The 22,747-nt window shown below is 43.9% G+C and overlaps 1 protein-coding gene across 5 annotated transcripts in view; it reads left to right on the forward strand.

The window, feature by feature from the left end:
• Positions 1 to 3,293: 3,293 nt before the first annotated feature.
• UBAP2 (ubiquitin associated protein 2) overlaps positions 3,294 to 22,747 on the forward strand; it is a 99,889-nt gene continuing 80,435 nt past the window's right edge. For all 5 annotated transcript variants that reach the window (XM_084628449.1, XM_084628453.1, XM_084628450.1 and 2 more), the window contains exons 1-5: positions 3,294 to 3,433; positions 9,271 to 9,348; positions 11,868 to 11,978; positions 18,031 to 18,184; positions 20,362 to 20,439. In XM_084628449.1, coding sequence (XP_084484575.1) covers positions 3,335 to 3,433; positions 9,271 to 9,348; positions 11,868 to 11,978; positions 18,031 to 18,184; positions 20,362 to 20,439 — 520 coding nt within the window. In that variant the 5' untranslated portion in view covers positions 3,294 to 3,334. The remainder of the gene's footprint in view (positions 3,434 to 9,270; positions 9,349 to 11,867; positions 11,979 to 18,030; positions 18,185 to 20,361; positions 20,440 to 22,747) is intronic.

The following is a 22,747-nucleotide window of genomic DNA, read 5'->3' on the forward strand; positions in this document are numbered from 1 at the left end:
TATTGTACTGGATTTTCTTCTTCTTCTTTTTTTTTTTTTTTGGTCTCTGCTGCTGCCTGATTGAATACTTTGAGCTCCAAATGAGGCATGTGGTTGACTGGTCAGTTCGTAACCCTGAGGTTCAACTGTAATAGTTTTTATTTGTAAGGTTGCATCTCCACAGGGCTTTCAACAATGGTTTTTAAGAAACATGCTTAAATTTTAGTCTCTGGAGGGCTGTAATACATTATTCTAATCCAGATTACTGGGCTCAATGCAGGAGTAACAGTGTAGGGTTTAGAGGCCTGTGAATGTGCAGGAGGTCAGATTAGATGATCTGACAGTTCCTCTGGCCTTAAACTCTGTGGGTACATCTACATAGCCAAGCAAACAAACAAAACCAAACCCTGCTGCAGCAAGTGTCTGAGCCTGGGTCAACTGACTCAGGCTCCCACAATAGAGCTAAAAATAGCAGTATAGACGTTAGGGTGTGGGCTTGAGCCTGGACTCTGAGACCCTCCCACCTTGCCAGAACTCAGAGCCTGGGCTCCAGTCTGCACCCTAACAGCTACACTGCTATTTTTAGCTCCATACTGGGAGCCCAAGTCAGGTGACCTGGGCTCTGAGACTTGCTGTCATGTTTTTTCTTTGTTGTGTTTTGCTGTGTAGATGTACTTTATTACCCTAATAGGGTTGCCAACCCTCCTGGATTGGCCGGGAGTCTCCTGGAATCAGAATCAGTCTCCTGGTGGCTAATGAAACCAATCCAGGAGATTTTAATAGACTGCTAAAAGTCTGGTCGGTGGCGCAGCAGGGCTAAGGCAGGCTCCCTACCTGCCCTGGCTCCGCATGGCTCCCGGAAGCGACTGGCATGTCTTTCTGGCTCCTAGGCAAAGGGACGGCTGGGGGTCTCTGCGCACTGTCCCTGCCTTGAGTGCCAGCTTCACAGCTCCCATTGGCTGGGAACCGTGGCCAGTGGGAGCTCTGGGGGCAGTCCCTGCAGGCAGGGGCAGCGTGCAGAGCTGCCTGGCTGCCCCTGAACCTAGGAGCCAGACATGCTGGTTGCTTCTGGGAGCTGCCCGAGATAAGCGCTGCTTGGAGCCCTCACCCCCTCCGGCACCTCTGCCCCAGCCCTGAGCCTTCTCCTGCACCCAAACTCCCTCCCAGAGCCTGCACCCCCTCCCGCACCCCTGCCCCAGCATGGTGAAAGTGAGTGTGGGTGGGGGAGAGCAAGTGATTGGGGGGGGGCATGGCCTCAGGGCAAGGGTGTTTGGGTTTGTGCGATTAAACAGTTGGCAACCCTAGACTGTAAGCATGATTGTTCTTGCTTGCAGCTGAGCCAGGTTATAACGCTGGCTTGCTGGTCAGCATGGATGGGGTGAAGCTGAGTAATAACTGGGTTAAAAAATAGGGTGTTAATCTGGGTCTCTAATCAGGGCTAACACTTCAAAACAACCTCTGCTATAACACTAACAGTATTTGTCTTTATGCATGCTGGCAGGCCAAACCATGCTGTACAGTTTGATTTCCCAATAGAACTAAAACCGTGTGTGTGTGTGTTTTAAGGAGTTGTTTCACACTGGAAAGTAAACATGGTTGTGAAAGATGGTTGTGGCACAGCTGTGTAATAAAATGGTTTATTTTGGTCTGCGTGGGCAGGCAAAAAAGGTTATAAGCCTATTATAAGGAACTCTGTGTTAGCCTAGGCATCGAAGGTTAAAACCTGGTTCTTTAACATGGTTCCATTTGGTTTCTGTTTGTACAGACAAAAAGAAACCATGTTATAAAATAGCGAAGCTCCAACCATATGTTAAACTTGGATATTTCCATAATATAGAGACAAACTTATTTAGTGCAAGTAGATTTAGACATTTCAAGTGAGTGCCTAGCTTTAGGGACCCAAATCTTTAATTAGCAATTAAAAAAATGGGCTGGTTTTAGGGGGGCTGAGTGCACACAACTCAAGTTGGAGTCGGTGGGAGTTGCAGGTGTGCAGCACCTCTTAAACAATGGGGCCATTTTGATTTTGTTTAGGTGTGTAACTTCAGGTACCAAAGTGTGAAACTATCAGCCTTAGTCTTTGAAATGTAGTAATGCTTTTTCCAGACTCTGTGTACAGAGTACCTTACTCATTGCTTATAAGTTGGATTCAAATTATGATGTCCTGGGCAGCACAAAACAAAAGTGACTCAAAGGTATAATTCGTTTACCTGAACTTAAATCTTCAGTGTACTGGAATTCAGAGGGACACTAACTGTTTTTTCCAGATAGTATAGTTCAAAAGCTATTTATGTAAAGAAGTGCTAGTGGATATATGAGTATTTCAAGTTTACCATTAGAGAACTTTTATCAAAGGAAGTTACTTTAAACTCTGCTGAAGGTTGTTGTCTTGCAATGTATATGTGAAGTATTACTGAACAGCCAAGGCGAGGTAGTGTGTGACATAATTGATGCACTTTTTAGTTTAAATAGTGTCCACTACTACGTATGTTAGTTTTCATGTAGATCACACTGCCAGCTGAGCTTCAATTACATGTGTTCTGTTTGATTTGGGTCTTTTGAATGCAAAAGTGCAGTTGCTGTGAAGGTTTATTCATGTTGGAGCTCTGTAGACAAATTTAGCCTGAAGGACTGTTTGGCTTTGGCAAACCTATTCATAAAACCAGGTGAAACACGGTCTTCCGGTTCAGATCATGCTACAGTCAATTCCTGGTAAAGGCAGCCTTTTTCCAATTAAATATGTAAGAGTTCAGGAAATACTGTGTTTCTCTTCAGAATCTATTGAATACATTTTAAATATCACATCAGAAATCTTAATGGCTGAGTTCAGTCTTGGTCAATAAAAGTTGTATTTATGTGTAAATGGAAGAGGAAGATGATGAAAAATAATAAATTAGACCAGGATATAGCAATAATAGGATTAGCTATAAAATTCCTAGGTAACTTCTAAAAAAGGCTCCTAACTACTGTAGGCCTGTATTTGAAAAAATTGGGCATGCAGCAGTGTTTCTAATTTCTGTATGTAGTTTACTGCAGATGCATTTAAGAATATTTGTCCATGCCGATGACCAGTTATGCATTGAATTTGTCTTTTGCCTAAGTACTCACAGTAGTTGTCTCTGTGTATGCTATTTTGCTCCTAGCCAGTTGAAAAAGTTGTATTTTCATGCCTTAATGGTAAGAGACAGGCAATAAATCATGTGGGTGAGTTTACCCTTCTTCCTTGAGTTTGGATATGTAATATCTCTGGTACTGTAGTTCAAGGATATGTATCCTGTCTTAACCAGCTGATACGTTTTTTCCTTTTATTTCAGATTTTCTATTTTGTACATACATTGTTTTGTATATACTGTATATGATGACTTCGGTGGGCAGTGAACGTACCCGGGGCACTCGGGACAAAACACAGATTTCAACCACGCAGCCAGCACAACCACAGAAACAAGTCGTACAGGTAGGTGTTGTGTAACGTCTGTCTTTCAGGTTGAGAGTAAGTGGCATATTATGATCTGCAACCATCCCCACGGTCAGTGGTTCTCAAACGTATTTGGTTGGGCCCCCTTCTTTGTGTCTGTAGTTGTTGTTTACGCCCTCCCACAAGTATATATACTGCCACCCAGCTCTGAAGGCATAGCGGAGAGCAGTGACTGCTGGCTGGGTGCCCAGCTCTGAAGGCAGCACTGCACAGAAGTAAGGAAGGCAATATGAAAAGTGATATTCGTCAGTATCACTTGTCACAGCAGACCTGGCGCCCCATTGCCACCATTAGTTCTGTGCTGCTGCTGCCTCCGCAGGGCTGAGAGTTGGAACCCTGCCACCTCCAGGTGAGGGATGGGGCAGGGGAGGAAGGAGAGCCTGAGCCCGGGCTGCCTACTGGTGAGGGAATGAGGTGTGGGGAATGAGAGCCTAAGTTGCCTCCAGGTGAGGGATTGGGGGTGGGGGGGAGAGCCCAGGTGACGGGACTGCAGCTGTCCCCTTTATCCCTGCCTCCTGGGTGTGCACAGCCCTTCTGCATAAGGACCAGTCACCTGGGGCTGACAGCTAGAGCTCTCCCCCCCCACTCCCCTTCCAAAAACTAAATAAATGAAAAGCGCACAGCTCCCACCTCCCTTGACATATTCCCTCGCCTCTCTTGGGAGGCCTGCCCCATAGTTTAAGAACCGCTGCCCTAGGTTTAGTAAAGACTGAGAGTGGGGGAGGGAAGAAAGCATTGTATCAGTTTGGCAAGCATGTCCAGTAGCTTGTATTTTAATACTGTATTGGGTTACTGAGCAAACTGCTTGCTGGCTTCAAGCCTGGGATCCATATTCCTACATCCACGCTAGTCTTGCGTTCTTCAGCAGTGCTCCAGATCAGCAAGGAACTGCAAGGCTGTCTGCTAGTCTTCTGCCAGGATCTTATCCCACAGGCTCTTCACATCTTTTCAGACTTCAGCTCTTTCTACTGTCCAGAGGCTAGAATCTTGATGCTAGAGCAGTGGTTCTCAACCCGTGGACCGCTTGCGGCCCAGTGAGCACACAGCTGCAGCCCATGTGGCCATACAGGTAGAATATATATTGTGTGGATGCGGCCCACAGAACACAGAGAGAGCTGCGTATGCAGCCCACAATGGAGAATAGGTTGAAAACCACCGTGCTAGAGGATCTGTAGTTAGTGCTAGAGCTTGCATGGAAGACTGAAGCTTCTCTCAGTGGCCGATAGGGACCACACTCAAAAAGGCATCTGCAGCAGGATCCAGAAAGCTTCCAGAGACCTGTCAGGTGAGGTGTACCCACAGGAAGTGGTACAATGAAGATAAAAAAAGATTCGTATTGTGAAGGCATTGAGGTTGACACTGACTATGAAGGACTTATCATAGAAGATCAGGGTTGGAAGGGACCTCAGGAGGTCATCTAGTCCAACCCCCTGCTCAAAGCAGGACCAATCCCCAACTAAATCATCCCAGCCAGGGCTTTGTCAAGCCTGACCTTAAAAACTTCTAAGGAAGGAGATTCTACCACCTCCCTGGGTAATGCATTCCAGTGTTTCACCACCCTCCTAGTGAAAAAGCTTTTCCTAATATACAACCTAAACCTCCCCCACTGCAACTTGAGACCATTACTCCTCGTTCTGTCCTCTGCCACCACTGAGGACAGTCTAGATCCATCCTCTTTGGAACCCCCTTTCAGGTAGTTGAAAGCAGCTATCAAATCCCCCCTCATTCTTCTCTTCTGCAGACTAAACCATCCCAGTTCCCTCAGCCTCTCCTCATAAGTCATGTGTTCCAGTCTCCTAATCATTTTTGTTGCCCTCTGCTGGACTCATTCCAATTTTTCCACATCCCTCTTGTAGTGTGGGGCCCAGAACTGGACACAGTACTCCAGATGAGGCCTCACCAATGTCAAATAGAGGGGAACGATCACGTCCCTCGATCTGCTGGCAATGCCCCTACTTATACAGCCCAAAATGCCGTTAGCCTTCTTGGCAACAAGGGCACACTGTTGACTCATATCCAACTTCTCGTCCACTGTAACCCCTAGGTCCTTTTCCGCAGAACTGCTGCCTAGCCACTCTGTCCTTAGTCTGTAGCAGTGCCTGGGATTCTTCTGTCCGAAGTGCAGGACTCTGCACTTGTCCTTGTTGAACTTCATCAGATTTCTTTTGGCCCAATCCTCTAATTTGTCTAGGGCCCTCTGTATCCTATCCCTACCCTCCAGCGTATCTACCACTCCTCCCAGTTTAGTGTCATCTGCAAACTTGCTGAGGGTGCAGTCCACGCCATCCTCCAGATCATTAATGAAGATATTGAACAAAACCGGCCCCAGGACAGACCCTTGGGGCACTCCACTTGATACCGGCTGCCAACTAGACATGGAGCCATTGATCACTAACCGTTGAGCCCGACGATCTAGCCAGCTTTCTATCCAGATGGACTTACGCCATCTTTCCATTGTTTAGAGACTCAGCAACCCTGCAGTGATGGTCTAGGCCAGTCCATCAGGGTGGGGGAGGGAAAGAGAAGCTGGGCACTAATAGCCAGATTTTTTAAACAGCTTGGGAGCTGCTGGATGCCAAGCACTTCTGAAAATCTGGCATTATTTCAGGAGTCACCCATCTGTTCTGCTGGGCTGACAAGAGCCTGTCTGTCTGTCTGTCTTAGGTCAGCATATCTTAAAATATAGCAGGCTACTGGTGCTCACTTGGGGAGTGGTGCCTCTTCTTGGCTCTTGGATTGACTTGTGGTATGGGGAGGCTGACTGTCTACTTCATGTAGTAATCTCTTTTACTATGTAACCCCAAGTTTCCCCCTCTGATTTGCATTCGTAAGTCCTGAACTTGGTATCTTGCTCAACTGCAGAGACCCAGAAAGTGGTTTTCCTGGGGAGAAGCTTTATTTTTATAACCTGACAGCTTGGATACAGTAAATCTTCTGAGTTTTCCCATGTGGTGTCTAAATTCTTCTCTCCTCCCTTTTCATAAGGTGATGCTGCTTTGGTCAATTGAAGAATTACTTATTCTAAGTACTGACTGTCCTGTTTTCTCTGTGCTGTCTTCAGATATCACATTGGCACTTTTGCATGAAGGAGCTTACCAACCAACAGAAATGTGCTGTATTTTACTTTGTGGTCACTGTTTATTCATTTATCTGAATTGAGAGGATGCTGCTAACCTCGGAAGTCACCTTAAAACCCCACAGTGTAATGCTGCTCTTAATTTGAATTGAATAAGAAATTACATTACACATTTTTCCTTCCTCTGAATGGTATCACTGTTACACTGGGTTTGTAACATTTGTGTTAGTTGATTTTTTTGGGGTTTTTTTGCTTTCTGATTTTGTGTGTTGGTAGTAAGACAAATAATTAAAAATCCCTGTGAGTGTGTTTTGTGATTGGTGAAGGTTTTTCGGACAGGTAGAACTTGGCTGTCTTGTTTGTTAGTCATAAGAACTAAAAATGAGGGCGCAACCTTTTGTGGGCTAATACAGTGCTAGTTATAGAGTTGACACTTACTGAATAAGGGCAAACCAGACTGCAGATATTGAAAGCGACACGTCCCATGGCTAATGCTGGTTTGGTAACAGTGTCTGTGTTTTTTGCCCTCATAATTCAAAATGGGTGCAGCTCCACTGAAGATAGCCATAGTACAGACAGGGTTCAGGAGCTTCTACCACCATCTTCTAACTCTGGGTAATAGGACAATGGTTACATTCCTGAACTCTGTGTACATACAGATACTATTGATACTTACACTAGTGGTGTTGCACCCATTGGGATTTGCAAGTCAAAAAATCCTAGTGTAGATAAGGCCTTTATTTCCAGTTTTTCTTTGTGGATGTGTCACACCTTGTATTACAGTCAAGTTCCAAAAGATTTTACTTTTTGTCTAACAATGGTTGGTTTTCTTTAAAAGCATTGAGCAGGGATAAAACAACTGGTTTCTTGTTTCTGGTCAAATAGTTGTCTCTGTTCAGGAATGCTACTGTTTGTTTCAGAGTAGCAGCCGTGTTAGTTTGTATTCACAAAAAGAAAAGGAGGACTTGTGGCACCTTAGAGACTAACCAATTTATCTGAGCGTAAGCTTTCGTGAGCTACAGCTCACTTCATCTACTGTTTGTTGTGATTACTGTCTAAATTCTTCACTGAGATAAATTAGTGGGTAGGTTATCAGAAACGGGGAAACAGATGCCGTAGCGTGACAGGAGTATTGTGCCACTAAATAAGCCCTAGCAAGTGGTTTTTACTTATTGGGACTTTGTTCCTAAAATTATTGGTGGACCTTGCTCCTTTACAGTAAAGGTACCCAAATGCTTACTGGTGTGTGCTTACATGCATTTGGTGCAACCTGATTTGAAAAGCTTAGTTTTAACTGAGGCAAAATGGTCTGTTGGATTGAACATAGAGCTGGGAGTTAAGAGCTCCTGAATACTCTCTCAGTTCTGTCACTGACTTACTCTGTGAGGATAATATATGTAGGACACCTTGAAATGCAAAGGACTGAGTACTGTGATCAGTACAAACTGATTGTCCTGCAACCTGGAATCTGACTTTTCATCGCTGCATATGCCACTTTCCTCAAGGAACTGGGTGGGACAGCTGCAATGACTCCTCAGTAAGTCGGCAGCTGAGGGAGGTGTGTTGAAAACAATTTTTAAACTCTTCCACTCAGTGTTTAGACTTGTTGCAGGAGTGATAACCGTCTGCCTTCTTTAACTTGTGCGCTTGTGGTAAACGCCTAACAGCACAGGCATTCTTCTTGAAAGAGGTGTTGGCTACTTTGACTCGTAGCCAAAGAATAGAATTTTACTGTGCAACCTTTCTGAGGTGGCCTCGTAGTAATGAGATTCACCCTCGACAGTGGGTTTTCACCTCTGTTCTTCCATGGATAGTTATGATCCCCTTTTTCACTAAAGTCTTTCTCAATGTGTCAGCATCAACTTGGGACCTCAATCATCTCCCCAGCATTCAGTTTAGTATGCAGCAGATAGAAAAGGTTTCATCTTTCGGGAGGGAATGGAATGAGGCCCATGAGCAAAAGGTGGCCCAAAGCCCCCTTCCTTTTTTCTTTAGAGGTTCATCCCACAGAGGTTATAGATCCCTGAAAGCCACACGATGGATCAAAATGTAGCATTACATGATGTGGCCACTAATGTCCATGGGCAGCTGCTGCTTCACCAGAAAGATGAGGGCAGCTGCAGTGTGCTCTGTTATGCCAGTCGAATGTGGCTCTTGGGGTTCCTGACATTGCCAGTGTGGGTCTGTTGTCCAAACCTATAACCAAAGCACCAACCTTTCCAACAACAAAAACAGCCATTAACAAAATTATTCAGTGACAGATTGAGACAAAGGAAACAAGTTTAGTGCTTACAGGGAAAACAAGAGACTGTTCACAAGTGAAAATGTGAGACCTAATACTATAGCACAGTCGAGGGGCTTGGTTACGCACTGACAAAGCTGTAGTGTAGATGGAAGCTGTCCCTACAACAAGGTGAAAGCACCTGGACTCTGTAGGACTTTAATTCTGTTACAGGGGCATGGTTAGGATTTATCTAGATTCCCTGACTGTCACAATTGTAGTGTAGATTAATTTATCCTTGACATATCTTCTCCCCAACCTTAAAGCTGGTCTAGATGAGGCCCTTTTAGTTCCTTCCTCATGTAACTTCTGAGCCTGTTCCTTGTATTCCTCTTTAAAAAATTTTGGAAGAAAAAATTGGTGTGTTGACAGTGGGAGGCATATTACATGAGTACAGTCACAAGTTTTTGTTTTATGTTAAACTTTTTGGGACCCTTACTGGATATTTGCACTTTTCAGGCAACAGCAGAACAGATTCGCCTCGCTCAGATGATCTATGATAAGAATGATGCAGATTTTGAAGATAAAGTGAAACAAGTACGTTTCCCATGTTACTACTGGTGCATTAACTTTTATATGTAGCATTAGTCTGGTGCTTAATGGTTTTGTTTGCTCAGGTTTCAGAGGACAGAGTGATTTCTTTGAAGCTTTCACATTGCATCCTCTATCCTTCAACCTACCCCCTTGATTAAGCCCATTGGTGGCAGTGGGGAGCCCATGGTCTCTCAGCATGCCCTGAAGGTTAATGAATCCCGGTTGTGGTGGGAAGCAAGTTCCAGAATACAGGACTTCTCACAGAGAATGCCCTGCCAGTAGCCTCCTCCCATTTAAATCAACCTAAACACCTCCGCTGATTGCATTTGTGGCTGTATTGCATGGGGGATAGTCTCCCAGGTAGGCATATCTCATACCAGGTAGGGCTTTGTTGGTCCAAATCAACAGCCAGAACGCCACGCAGAGGACAATAAGCAGGTCTGCTAAACCCTGTGTAATAACCAGATAGGTGCCTTCTGCACTAGCTCCTAGATGAGCCCAAGTTAAAGCACTATGTACCTCATAGTGCTCACATCTAATCTCAGGGTGATTATAACAAGGTGAGCTTTCAGAAGAAACTGTCACAACACGCAGATGAAAACGAAATGATGTTCGTCCCAGGTGGAAGCAGCCCAAGATATTTCAAGATCCTCAAACTGAAAAACTCAGTGACAAGTGCCAGCCTCAGTCAGAGGTGCCAATATTGTTGTTGTCAATTTTTCTGATTGCTTTTTCTGACCTACCAGTGTTTCATTAGGCTTGTCTGGATTGAACCTTATCCACCTAGTCCTTGTCCGTACCCTAATCTCCTAAGATACAGCATCCTTCTAATGAGCTGCTATTGCTTAATAATCTTTAGAATAATAATGATAATATATAATAATCCAAAGTGTATTTAGCTCTTGTGCATACACATACGTGGGAAGTATTTATCACCTGTGTAAACGGCATTTGCTAACATCTTGGCAGCTTTTCAGGAAAAGCTGAAGTTTAAACATAGCTCAAAGGTGAACTGAATCTTTTTTAAAAAAATAAACTGAGTTCCCAGATCATTAAGAGCATGTGTAGGCTTAAAATTGCAAATAAATTCATGGTAAAATCAAACTGCTTCTCATCAGTTCCTCTTCCATTTGCATGCCAGGATCTGGGTACAAGGCTTTAGGGTTCTAATTATCCTGGTGTAGTGGGTAATCACTAGCAACTTAAGCAGTATAAAGAGTTCAGTTCCTTGCTGTGCCTTGGGTTATGATTATCACTTGCTGCCAAGTGCTACTATTGGGGTTACTGTTGAAAAGCAGTCAGCAGCTTCAGCTGGTGCAGAATCCAGCAGTCCACCCACTTAGAAGCCCAGCTTAGGGTGACTGCATGGCAGCTGTTCCCTTCCTTCCAGTGGCATTTTCTTCGGTTTCATTTATAAATAAAGCCTGGTCTGAGGCATTCTTTATTCTGTACTTTTTCCTGATGTCTACATTACACAATTGTCTGGTATGTGCTCAGTTGCCATGGCAATGGGTGCACACCAGGAGCCAAATCGTGTATTCCCTGCTTGTAGCATAACCTGTGTGCATCTGTTAAGTGTGGAAATGCATAGGATTCCAAGACTCTGCATAGGAGGGCTACACTACCTGCAGGGACCAGAATATGGTAGAGGCTTCCAACATACATGTTGGGTTTTTTTGTCGGGGGTAGGGGGGACAGGTTGGGTTGCTGAATCTGCCACTACAAAGATTATATCTAGTCAGTCATCCCTCCCCCTCCCCGAAAGCGCACTGCAGAGACTGCTGTGGCCATGATGCTCTGTGGTCTATTGTGGGGAAGGTTTCCTCAGGCTTTTGCTCTTCTCTGCTGTACACAGCTATCTGACCCTAAGTCAGTGGTCCCCAAGCTTTTTATGTCACTCCCCCCTTACCTGTAATGTAATCTGTGTGTGCCCCCTGGGAGTAGGGCCAGGGGCTGGGGCTGAGAGCCGGGAGTGGGACCAAGCCGTGGTTGGGGGCCAACGCCAAAGCCAGGAGCTGGGACTGTGGCTGGGAGCGGGAGCTGCGGTCAGGAGCCAAGGCTGGGGCCTGGGCTGGGGCCGGAGCCAAAGAGGAGCTGGTGGGCAGAGTGTGGCTGGGAGGTTCTCCCTCCCTGCCCCCCATGGAGGCTGGCCCGGGCACCTTCCAAATGTTCCTCCACGCTCCCATGGGGGGCTCACCCACAGTTTGGGGACCAGTGCCCTAAGTTATAAATAAAAAGCAAACACAGAAACCTGAGCTTAGATCTTGGCAAAGGTTAGGCTTTTCAGGTCACCCTTAAACTGTATTTATTTGTCCTGTATGTCTGCAAATGTGGTGTTAGTGACTCTGGGATCTCAAGCAATTCTTTAAAATATATGTATTTTAAACACAGCATTTCAGTTTGTCTTTGGTACAGCAGCAGTGTTCTTCTTGGGAGAGTCTGGAGTAGCACTAATTCTCGCCTTATTCCTTTTAATAATGGTTTGATATCTAATATGTCTTTAACTTTTTTTTTTTTACCAGCTCATGGAAGTGACGGGGAAGAACCAGGATGAATGCATAGTGGCGCTACATGATTGTAATGGGGATGTGAATAGAGCAATCAACATACTGCTGGAAGGAAACTCAGACACAGTAAGGATCCACTTGTGAACAAAACAGCATATTTTTGTTATGGTCCCTTTTCTACTTTCTAGGAGTGGATTGTGGGGGAACAATCAAGCCCTTGACCTCAGGAATCTCCAATCCCTCTATCTCCTTCCAGCTCTCCCTAAAAAAGAAATGAAGACGGGGGAGACTTCTCACTCACATATTGATATGGTAAAATCTGGACTGTCCTTGGAGTGAAAAAAAATCTTTCATGCCAAGTAGTACACAAGAGAAGCACAAAAAGGAACATAGGTATTGAGAAATTTGGTCACCCTTTTTAGCATGCTCAGAGCAGGAGGGCTTCCCAGCCAGCAAGCCAGAATCTTTAGCTAGGTTCTTCGGATATTAACCTGATCCTGATGTATGATGTAGTATGTTAATGTTTTATTGTAACTTTGCCTTAACAAAACGTTTAAAACAACAAAACTTAGGCATGCACAACAAAACACCCAAACCCCAAACTAAGCTTTGAAAACATTGTTGCTGTCCTGTCACTTTACTGCTGAGTCCCTCTGATAAACACTAAGGGTATGTCTATACTACCTGCTGGATCGGCAGGCAGTGATCGATCCAGCGGGGGTCGATTTATCGGGTTTACTCTAGACGCAATAAATTGACCCCCGAGTGCTCTCCCATCGATTCCCACGAGAGGCACAGGCAGAGTCAATGGGGGAGCAGCAGCAGTCAACTCACCGTAGTGAAGACACCATGGTGAGTAGGTCTAAGTATTTTGACTTCAGCTAAGTTATTCACATAGCTGAAGTTGTGTAATTTAGATCGATCCCCTCCCCAGTGTAGACCAGGTCTAAGACTTCATATAAACAAAACCACTTTAGTTCCACCTCTGGATCTGGTACTTAATGGCAAATGCAGTGTTATGTGCTGCCATGTCTAATCAGCCTGATGTCTCAGGCAGTTGGAGATGATCCAGAGTAAACAGCCTTGTGTGTTTGCCATGAACAGCCAATTTTCACTGCTGTAACAGGAGAAGCAGCCACTTGTAGATATACAGTATCGCTCCATAGGTGCGCACTGCACTTAACAAGTGTAAAATTAAGATGAGGTCTGTGCCCTGAGGAGTTACAGTTCAAACTCTAAAAATGGAACAGTAGGACATGGCAAATAGCTACTTGTTTCATTAATAGCCTCATTAGTGAGAATTCCTTTAAGAGGAGGAGAGAGGAATATCTCCAAATATGTGTTTAATAATATACAGAGTAGCGCAAATTTCTTGTCCCAAGAAGTAGTGGACAAGAGTCTAAATGGGCGTAAAGTTGTTCCTGCAGAGCCTTTTAAATTTATCAGATGGGATCCAGTCTGCTTCCTCATCTCATCCTAACTGGGAAGGGAAGCCTGGACTTCATTTCCTTTTAAACCCTCTTCCTTTATCTCTCCTATAATGAGTCAGTGCAAAGACATGTCCTGCTCAGATGTTGCTACAAGCCGGTTAATCCTGTTTCAGCTTCTAAAGCGTAGGGGTCACAAATTGGGATCTTTCTAGTTGAGAGGACAGGAAATTCTTAAGTAAGCTGGTAACAGTCACAAACAAACCTTCCTCTGCTCAGCCTATATCTTGATGTTGGGGTCCTCTGAGGTGGACTATTGCTAGGGCTGCAAGTCTTTCATGGAGGTCATGTGACTTTCCGGGACCTCTGTGACTTCCATAGCTGCAATGGCTGGTGCGGCTGACCCCAGGGCCATCTGAGCAGCTGGGGTAGGCCTGGGGCCAGTGGCACCAGCTACTGCTCAGGCAGCCCCCAGTCCCCTAGAGCAGCACCATCCTCTGGAGCACACCCCCAGCACCTAACATTTAGTTAGGGTTATTTTTAGCTTTTAGCCTTAACTATTGCTTGCTGTACAATAGGTGGTTAAGTCAAGACTAGCAGAAAGCATTGAATGAGTTTCTTGGGTATCTCGCAGGGACCAAATACATACTTAGAACAAAAAAAAAAATCACATTTTAATGGTAACAAATATTGATTTCAGTCTGACTTCAAAAGTTTGAGTCTTCATGGTCTTCAAGTTGAAAATACTTGCTTCTTTGGGTAACCTAAATGGGCTAGAGCACAACTGTGTCTTAGAATGTTTTCTCTGTTTAGCAGAGAAGCTTTCTGTAAATCAGACACAAGCCAGCACTCTGATAGCTTAGCAAAGCACTTTCACCCTTTGGAGAGCCACTCCAAATTGGTCACTCACCATAGAGAAGTGTGGAAGGCTTGGATGGTTGTAAATCAGTGTAGTACCGAGCCTGCCTGCTGGGAACCAATACTGATGTCATAAATAGCAGCGTTTTCCAAGTTTCTCCGTATACATTTTTTTAATTACATGAAATGAAAGGATTTAAAGCTGCTCTTAAAATTTGCTGCTGTGCATATTCACTAGCTTTTTCAGTTATTTTTGAGGCAGTCTCTTGGTAGTTCACCCAGGATACCTCTTGAGAACTGGATACTGTCTACCCAGCCTTCCCTCTACAAGGGTATGCTTCCGCACCGCCAACCTTGGCAGCCATAGAATTACAGTAGCACCATGCTTTGCCACAGAAGGACTTTAAAGCCAGTGGCTGTTGTTGAATGAGAGAGGAGAAAATTGGATCTTAGACCCTGTGTCACTTTTTGTTACAATGAGGGCATTTGCTTTAGTGTCATGGTTAAAGTTCAGCTGGAGAAGTTTTTCTGTCTACCTAATTGCAGGAGGAATTTTTTGGTTATGCAGTTGTCTTTGTCCTTATCTGTTGTGTAGTGTTGCTACAAACTGCCCCACAGGTGGCTACATTCCAGTGGTAGGTGAAATGAAAAAGCTTCAGCGTGCATCAATAATATCAGTGTGTTGGGGGTCTTTGGCTGAAAGACACTATAGGATGTCAAACGTTTTCATGGGATTCTAGTTGTTCATATATGCTACACTTAAAGTGCTGCAGTAACTTGTAAGCAGTCTATTTAATGCGGCCGAGATGGCAGAAAAGCAAGAACAAATAGTTAAAAGTTCTATTCGTAGAGCATCCAAAAGACTGCCAATGAATGTCTTTGAACTGATGCCTCCATACCGTCTGACTGTCTGATAATTGCTTTATGAAGATCCCCGTCTCTAGTGTTTCTAACAGCCTCTTCTGGATGTACAGAATCAACGGAGGGATTAGGCAATGTTCCTTTGACTACTTTACTCACCAGAATGGCTGAGAGGTTAAGGTGTTGGACTTAAGTTCCAATGGACGTGTGTCTGCGTGGGTTTGATGGGGGTGGGATAGCTCAGTGGTTTGAGCATTGGCCTGCTAAACCCAGGGTTGTGAGTTCAATCCTTGAGGGGGCCATTTAGGGATCTGGGGCAAAAATTGGGGATTGGTCCTGCTTTGAGCAGGGGGTTGGACTAGTTGACCTCCTGAGGTCCCTTCCCACCCTGATATTATTCTGTGATACTTTTTCAGCTGGGGATATTACTCAAATTGTCAGTGTCTGTCTTCATGCCTGACTAGCTGTTTTGCTGGCTAAATCCTTCAAAGCTAGAGTGCCAAGGTGGTCCTTCAAACAATCCATCGTGCCACTTAAGATAAGACCAATAACTTTGCCCGAGACAGGCCTCTTTTGTTACATTGCTGCCCAAGTTCAGATCTGCAGCTGGTGCTTGGACTGCTTCAGACAAGGTCAGCTGAAAACTTTGTTACTTAGCAGACTCTTATTGGCAGTGAGTTACCTTGATGCTGGCTTTCCTCTCCTCTAAGATGTTCCCTGTTAGGGGATACCAGCATTAGCCTTAGAAGATATCTCTAGGGAAACCCAAACTCCTCTCGGCTCTTCCTTCTAGAGGAATTATTCTTTCTGTGCATAAGAAGCATTAAATGGCTTAATGAAACCCTCCACTTCAGCTATTTCTTTAGTGGAAGTTCTTATAAGTGGAGAAGGAAGGACTTGATTGCTTCATAGCTCTACACCTGTTACTTAACACACACATTAACACCTGGATAGTTTCAGCAGGAATTCTACTCTTCCTCCTTAGTGAGAACTGATCTCAACTGCTGGGAACTGTGATCCTCTGCTTCTGAAAGAGGCTATTGCAGAGTCTTTGTTTCCAGCAAAACATCTCTCCCCATGTTGAGGGACACCAACTCCACAGACTAGTTAGAAAATAGTATAGAGGCCTTTAAAAATTCCTGTCTGTTTGCCTCTACCCAACTTTTGGGTCTTTGCATACAGCTTATGCCTGAGCAAAATAACGACAGTTCCTTTTGAGACCTACCCCTTTTAGGGTGACTTGTAAGTTGTCTACCCTGTAGGATTTTCTTTCCTTTCAGAGATGTCTCAAACTTTCTCAGGATTTCAGCATGTAAGTAGGCTTCATCCACCATAGCGCTTGGAACCCCATGGTAATCCTCCTGTACTGGAGGAAAATCAAGCTTTCTACCACATATAAACTAATGTCCTTTGCATATTCTTTCACCTGTTTGTGCAACTCATAGTCCAGGCTCCTGTCAGCTTAGGAGAAGCCCAAACCTATGGTGCTTCAGCCTCTCACACCTGAGAAAAAATTGAAATAGGATTGTAACTATCACTCTCCCCTCTCACCCCCCCACTCGCTCCCAAAATCAGCTAGCCATGAAAGGGAGCCACCAGAGTAACTTTTTGTAGTGCTAACTCTTTCCAATGGAGAAGTTGAAGCACAGACTATTTTTGATTTTTTTACTTTTAAAGCTTTACGGTATTCAGTTTGTGTTGCTACCTTGATAATGTGGGGCTTTTGCATTGTCTAGCCATCATTGGGTAGCTTGTCACAGCTCATCCTCAGGAGAGGGGACTTTGATTTGAGTTGAATGGAAACTTTGCTTGAGTAGTTCAGGAGAGACTGGGCAGGACCTAGAGTTAATGGCAGTCAAACTTCGTCTTCATTATGATTGGTACCATTGCTTCTCTTGAGGTCACAGCTTCATCCAGCATTCCAGATGGTGGTTGGAGGTATACATTGCCCTCTGTTTGTATGTGGTTTGTCTAGACTAAGCTCTTTGAGGCAGGGACTTCATTCTCATAACTGTATATAAAGTGCCTAGCACACTGACACTGTGCAAATAAATTTTAATCTTTCTCCCCTGCTTTAAGAGAAGGAGGACTTGTGGCACCTTAGAGACTAACCAGTTTATTTGAGCATAAGCTTTCATGAGCTATAGCTCACTTCATCAGATGCATGCTTTGTAACTATGGCTCAGTAGCTTAATTCTACAATTACATAATATATTATCAACTGCCATATTATTCTGAGAAGGTTTTTTTTAGCTATTTCATTTTAAACTCCTACAAATGTTTTGTAATTCCTAAGGGTCTGACATGAATCCTGAATGTAACTGTGGATTTAAGATGAGAGCAGAGGTCTGACATTCAAGCCTTGATTCTTTGCTCTCTCTTGCTTGGGCATTGGAGCAGTTTCTGAACACAGCAATGCTACATGCGATGTGCTGCAGTCCTTGGGCATAGTGGGCTGACTTGTTTTGGCCCAGTTTCCCCAAGCTGCTTTTCTGATACTCTGATCATCAGTGCTTCAATTCCAAGAAAGCCAAGTTCATTTGTTTTATTTTCTAATCCATCTGCTCTCTCATTGACTTCTTTTCTCCCTGTTGCAAATATGCATTCTCCCCTGTCATGCTGAGAGATGGAACGATTCAGTCTTGTTTGTTTCCAGTCAGACTTCTGAAAACAGTTGAGAGGATGAATGCCTACCTCTTAGCAGGTTTTCTGCTATGCTGTCTACCTAGACTTCTTTAAAGTAACCTGAGTCAGCTGCAGCCAGAAAGATTTGAGATATTAAATGTGTGCTACCTATGTTCCATGGGAAAACCCGCTCTCAAAAAGCTGTATCTTCTTCCCCCTCACACAGTGATGTCTTCCTTGCTCTCTGTCCTAGTTTAGCATGTGAAAAACATGATATACATCTGTGGCTTTATACACATGAGATCCATTTATCTATTAATTGGGGTTTGGGCTGGAAAGTTTTGGAAAGTTGACTGGTTATCTCTGCTTTTTGATCTGTTGTGTCTAATACTTCTCCACCCAAATAGACTTCATGGGAGACTGTAGGGGGAAAGAAGAAAAGCCTTGGAAAAGAGAGTTCAGAAAACAAAGAGAACAGAGAAAAGCGAGGGGACAGGGAAGTGAGCCGTGGACGGGGAACCTCCAACAGACGGGGAAGAGGAGGCAACCGTGGCCGAGAGTGTAAGCACAGACACCTTCATTTTTAAAGCTCTAGTCGCCTTAGTTTTTCTCTTCCTTGCCACTGAAGTTGGTTGAGTTATGAAAGAGAAGAGGATCTAATGGAATAAAGTCCAGCAGAGCCTCAGTGTGGTGACTGAGTTATTGCATTTGTTTTTTTGGCAACAGGTATGCATGATGCTGTTACATGTCTTGGTTTCGAGAGAATTTATCTTTGATTTATCTTTTTAAAGGCAAATTGAATTTATTTGAAATACCTTCTGCCTTTTTATGATCACATAATCTTTTGAGAGTCGCTGTTCGGCACTTAAATTTGGAATGGAACCTTTGTAAGGACTTCATATTGAGCATTGTAGAGCAGATAAAACCTGATACATTTTCCATACATTTCTTTTAACAAGCAAATAGCCAAGTTTTGGTTCCATGTCATATGAGTGGGAGAACCTGAGGGTAGTCTCAGTTTTATGAAATGTTTTTCCCTTTTAAGGGAAAATGAAAAGGCCTTGGTATATCCTGGGGATTATGAGCACACCCATGCACAAAAGATAAGCTTCTACACAAATAGGGTTTGGTGTGAACCTAAACATTATTAGAATTGCCACAGTGTATTCAAGGACAGTGATTCAAATACATTGCACAAAAGAGTGCTAAATGCTGCAAATGCTATTTCCAAAGTTAGGTAGTACTGAATTAGATCACCTTTGAGTATGTTACCCATTGTTTAAGCCATTTCTTAAAGTGCCCCATACTATATTATTAAAAAAAATACATGCCAAGTCCATATGAAAATATATACGTACATTTAAAAAAAAAACCCACAACCTCCACCCATATAAAATAGTACACTGCACACACAATTCTCCCCTTGGAGAGATGATGAGAGTGAATGAACCACATGTGACAGATGTTAGTCACATTACTTAATGCACTACTGAAAAGCCCGCAGATGCTACAGTGATCAGGGTCTGTAAGAACTTACGTAGAATAGAATAGTATCTAGATGCTGTTTCGTTTAATGATCTGGAAGATGATGTAAAGCGGATATTTATGAAATTTGCAAGTTGCGTTTAGAACAAATAAGGGACTATCAGAGACTTAGTACACGGTAAGCCAGAGTGTGAATGCACAGTGCTCTCGTGTGCCATGTACTAACTGACCATGTGGACAAGCCCTAATTCACCAAAACCAAAAAATAGTTGCCCAGAATTTATTTGTCAGAGACAAATGCAGCTTGGCCTTCAAGTTTTGGGCTCTGTGCTAAATCTGGAATTTAGGGTTTTCAAATGGGTTCTAGATCTTGCAAAATGTGCTCTCCGCACCTTTATGTGCACATAGTTATGTCCCCATTGCAGTGCTGAATACAAGTCGTGCAGTGCAGAGTCTCCATTTAACTGTAGCAAGTGCTGTAGTAAGTGGTGAGAGTCCTCATTTTCCTTCAGGGACCCCCTTCTTTGGATTTCAGCTGACACTTCAAAACATCCAGCCAGAGGTTTTCCACGGAACGTAGTTATAGAGCTCTTGTAAAAAAACATTGTGTCCCATGCAGGTTAAATGTAATGGACCAGATTCTGGTGGACTCTGTGTGTGAGGTGAGGGAAAGGGAAGGCATGAGATGGGAGGCTTCTTCCTCACCCCCTTCTAGTTCCTACTGGTTCTTTTACAAGGGACAGTCAGAATGTGGTTGGGTAGGGAAGGCTCAGTTTAAGGCTAGCTGCCGCCTCAGAGAGGTGAGGTCATGATCCTGTCCCCCTTCAGACAGGTCAGCAGAACAGGCCAGGGAGAGAGTGTGAAGCACCAAAGAGTGGCAGAGCTCCTGTTGCCCCATATTTCCCCCAGGTAGGGTTCCTGCTAAAAGGTGATCTCCCTTGCCCCCCCCCCCCCCAACAACCACACAAACACAATGCAGGGTGCAAGATTTACGGACTTACATTTAGGCACCCAAATCCATGTTTAGATGCTTAAATAAGTGTATTGATTTGAGAGGTGCTGAGCACCCACAACTCCCATCACCTCTACTTCACCTGCTGTACCAGCTCAGCACCTCTGAAAATCCAGCAGTTTATTTAGATGCTCGTTAGAAACTGTGAGCTACGCAATCTGTTGCTACTCTCTTTTCAAACTTCTTACAAATGTAAAGATAAAATTTCCTGCCCTATCAATCTTCTGTCTTCTCTCCCCAGTTCGAGTAGAAGAGAACGGTGTGGACAACAGTCAAGGGGAGAGGCCTTCAGACCGTGGGAAACGTGGCCGTGGGAGAGGTAATGTGGTGGTGCTTTTGTGTGGACAATCACAACTTTTCTCTTCAAAGGATAACCGGCTTTTTTAGATCTCAAAAAGAAGAGTAGCTTTAAAAGCCCAGCCACATACAATAGTCTGTGCCCTTTGGTTCCATAAGAATAAGCAATGTGTAATTTGATTTTCATGACATTTTTGGCTTTAGTGACCTAAACAAGGTGCACAAGTCTGCATGGCAGGTTCAGCTGTGGGCTGGCGTACTCAGATCTGTCACTTGACCCCAAAGAGATCCAGCATTTGGGCTGTGAGCCCTCAATAACCTGCTCTTATGGGGAGTGCCAGCCACCCCATGAAAGTCAAATTTGAGTGGAGAGCTGTGGACCCCCAAGATGCACTATGGCCTGTGGGGCAGCATTGGGTTATTTTATTAAAGATAATGAAGGGGTGGAGGAGTTTGACTTGTACGTGTGCCAGTCCCTCAAAGTGGATTCTGGTGGTGTCAAGAATGCCATCTCTGCTTTGTACCCTATGGGGGGTCGTCATGCTTCTCTGAGGCTTGCTAGCTAGATGACATGGAAGGCTAAGGGGAACCTGGGATACTGTGAGGGAAGAAAGGGAATCAAGAGGTTCAGGAAGTAATCTAGATTGTGTTGTGCTGAAGATAAGGGGAAAGAGTGAAATCTGGATTTATCGGGGATTTGGGAGTCAGGGGAAGCTTCTGTTGATTTAGTGGGTGAAGTAGCTTTTGGGAGTGAAGTGATTTCTTTAGCATGGGGGGAGGGTTCATGGGGATCCGTAGTATCTTGTGGGTTGGAAGACAAGTGGTTGTTGCTAGGAGGAGCTGGGGTAAAAGTGTGTCAGAGCTAATAAAAGCAATAAGTAGCATACTTCTAATTTCATATGCATGGAATATTTTTGCAGTACTCCATATCCTTGGCATAATACCTGAGGATAATCACATGTTCAATGACACGATAGCAACAGTTAATCTGTATCTAACCCTGCTCTTTTAAGGACTGGAAGGAAACAAGGGCATGTAGTTTCCAGAGCAGTGCAGGAACATGACCAGGCTGTGCATGTGAATCAGCAAATACCAGGATAAGTATGTGTATAGAGTAGCGGTTCAGAGAGGGGGACGTTATAATTAACTGCTACCATTTTCTGAGTTTTCTCACCAAAAAACAAAAGGTGCTAAACTGGTGGAGCTCAGTTTTTGTGGAGAAAGTGAAATTTCTGTTTAAGCTTCTGAGGTGTAAGGAAAAGAAATTAAAAAAAAAGATTTAAATTAGATGTTTTTCAATTGATGGTGTCCTCCTCCAAGTTGAAATGTATTCCAAAAATTAGTCTCCCACATTCACCCAACTCTTTACAGTTTTAATAAAAGTTTGCTGGTGTTACCCTAGGCACTCAGATACAGTAGTGAGGCTAAGTGCTGTAGGATAACTAGATAGTTTCTTAAATGTCTCACAACTAGGCATTTAATAATCACTAATAGAAAGCTGGCATACCAGACTGAGAAAAGGAATGCTTTGTGTGTGCCATCTTTAACCAGACACAATTCATTGCATTGTGTGGTACTTCTATATCTGCCTAACAAATAGACTGCACAGTCACATAAATGAGCTAATTTAATGAAAGGCCATCTGTAGCTCTTAACTGTCGATGATAAACTCTCTCTTCATATGCTTCTGGATCATTGGTTGATGAGTGCATTTTGGGAGAGAAAAATACCTAGTTAAAATTTACTACAGTCATCCTTAAAAGCTGCAGGGATTGCTTAAAGCTGTACATTTCACTTCCTCACTGTTAAGTCTTCTCTTTTCAGGATCACATGACCACCTCTCTCTCTTTGCATATTAGCAGAAATATAAATTTTCCTGCAGTCAGCTTAATGCAATAAAAACTGGTTTCTTGCTGCTTCATTAAATATAGAAAAGTTGAGACCCGGGATAAAGTTTCCCTTTCAATAGAGAGCAAATTGGTCACTTTATGTAATCTAGTAATAACACCGTTCAGAGGCATCCCATGCAGCATTTGTATCTGCATTTCTAATGCACGTGTCACTCAAAAATCTAGGCACCAGATACAAAATAAGGGGTTGGTTAATGTTTGAACAATGGACTTTATCTCTCCCTTCCTATTTTAAGCTGCCTTCTCAGGCAGGAATAATCTTACTGGCTGTTTTCTGGGAGAATCCTTGCTGGGCCATCATGTTACTCCTTTATAGAACAGCTTGATTTAGAGAAATGACGACGTGTACTCATCCCTGAAAGTGGCAGGAATGGGGCTAATCCTGTGGCAATAGTGGTGCGTAGCCCTCCATAGAAACCC

Source organism: Lepidochelys olivacea, assembly GCF_965140295.1.
Source record: "Lepidochelys olivacea isolate rLepOli2 genome assembly, chromosome: 5".
In the NCBI taxonomy this organism is placed as follows: Eukaryota; Metazoa; Chordata; order Testudines; family Cheloniidae; genus Lepidochelys; species Lepidochelys olivacea.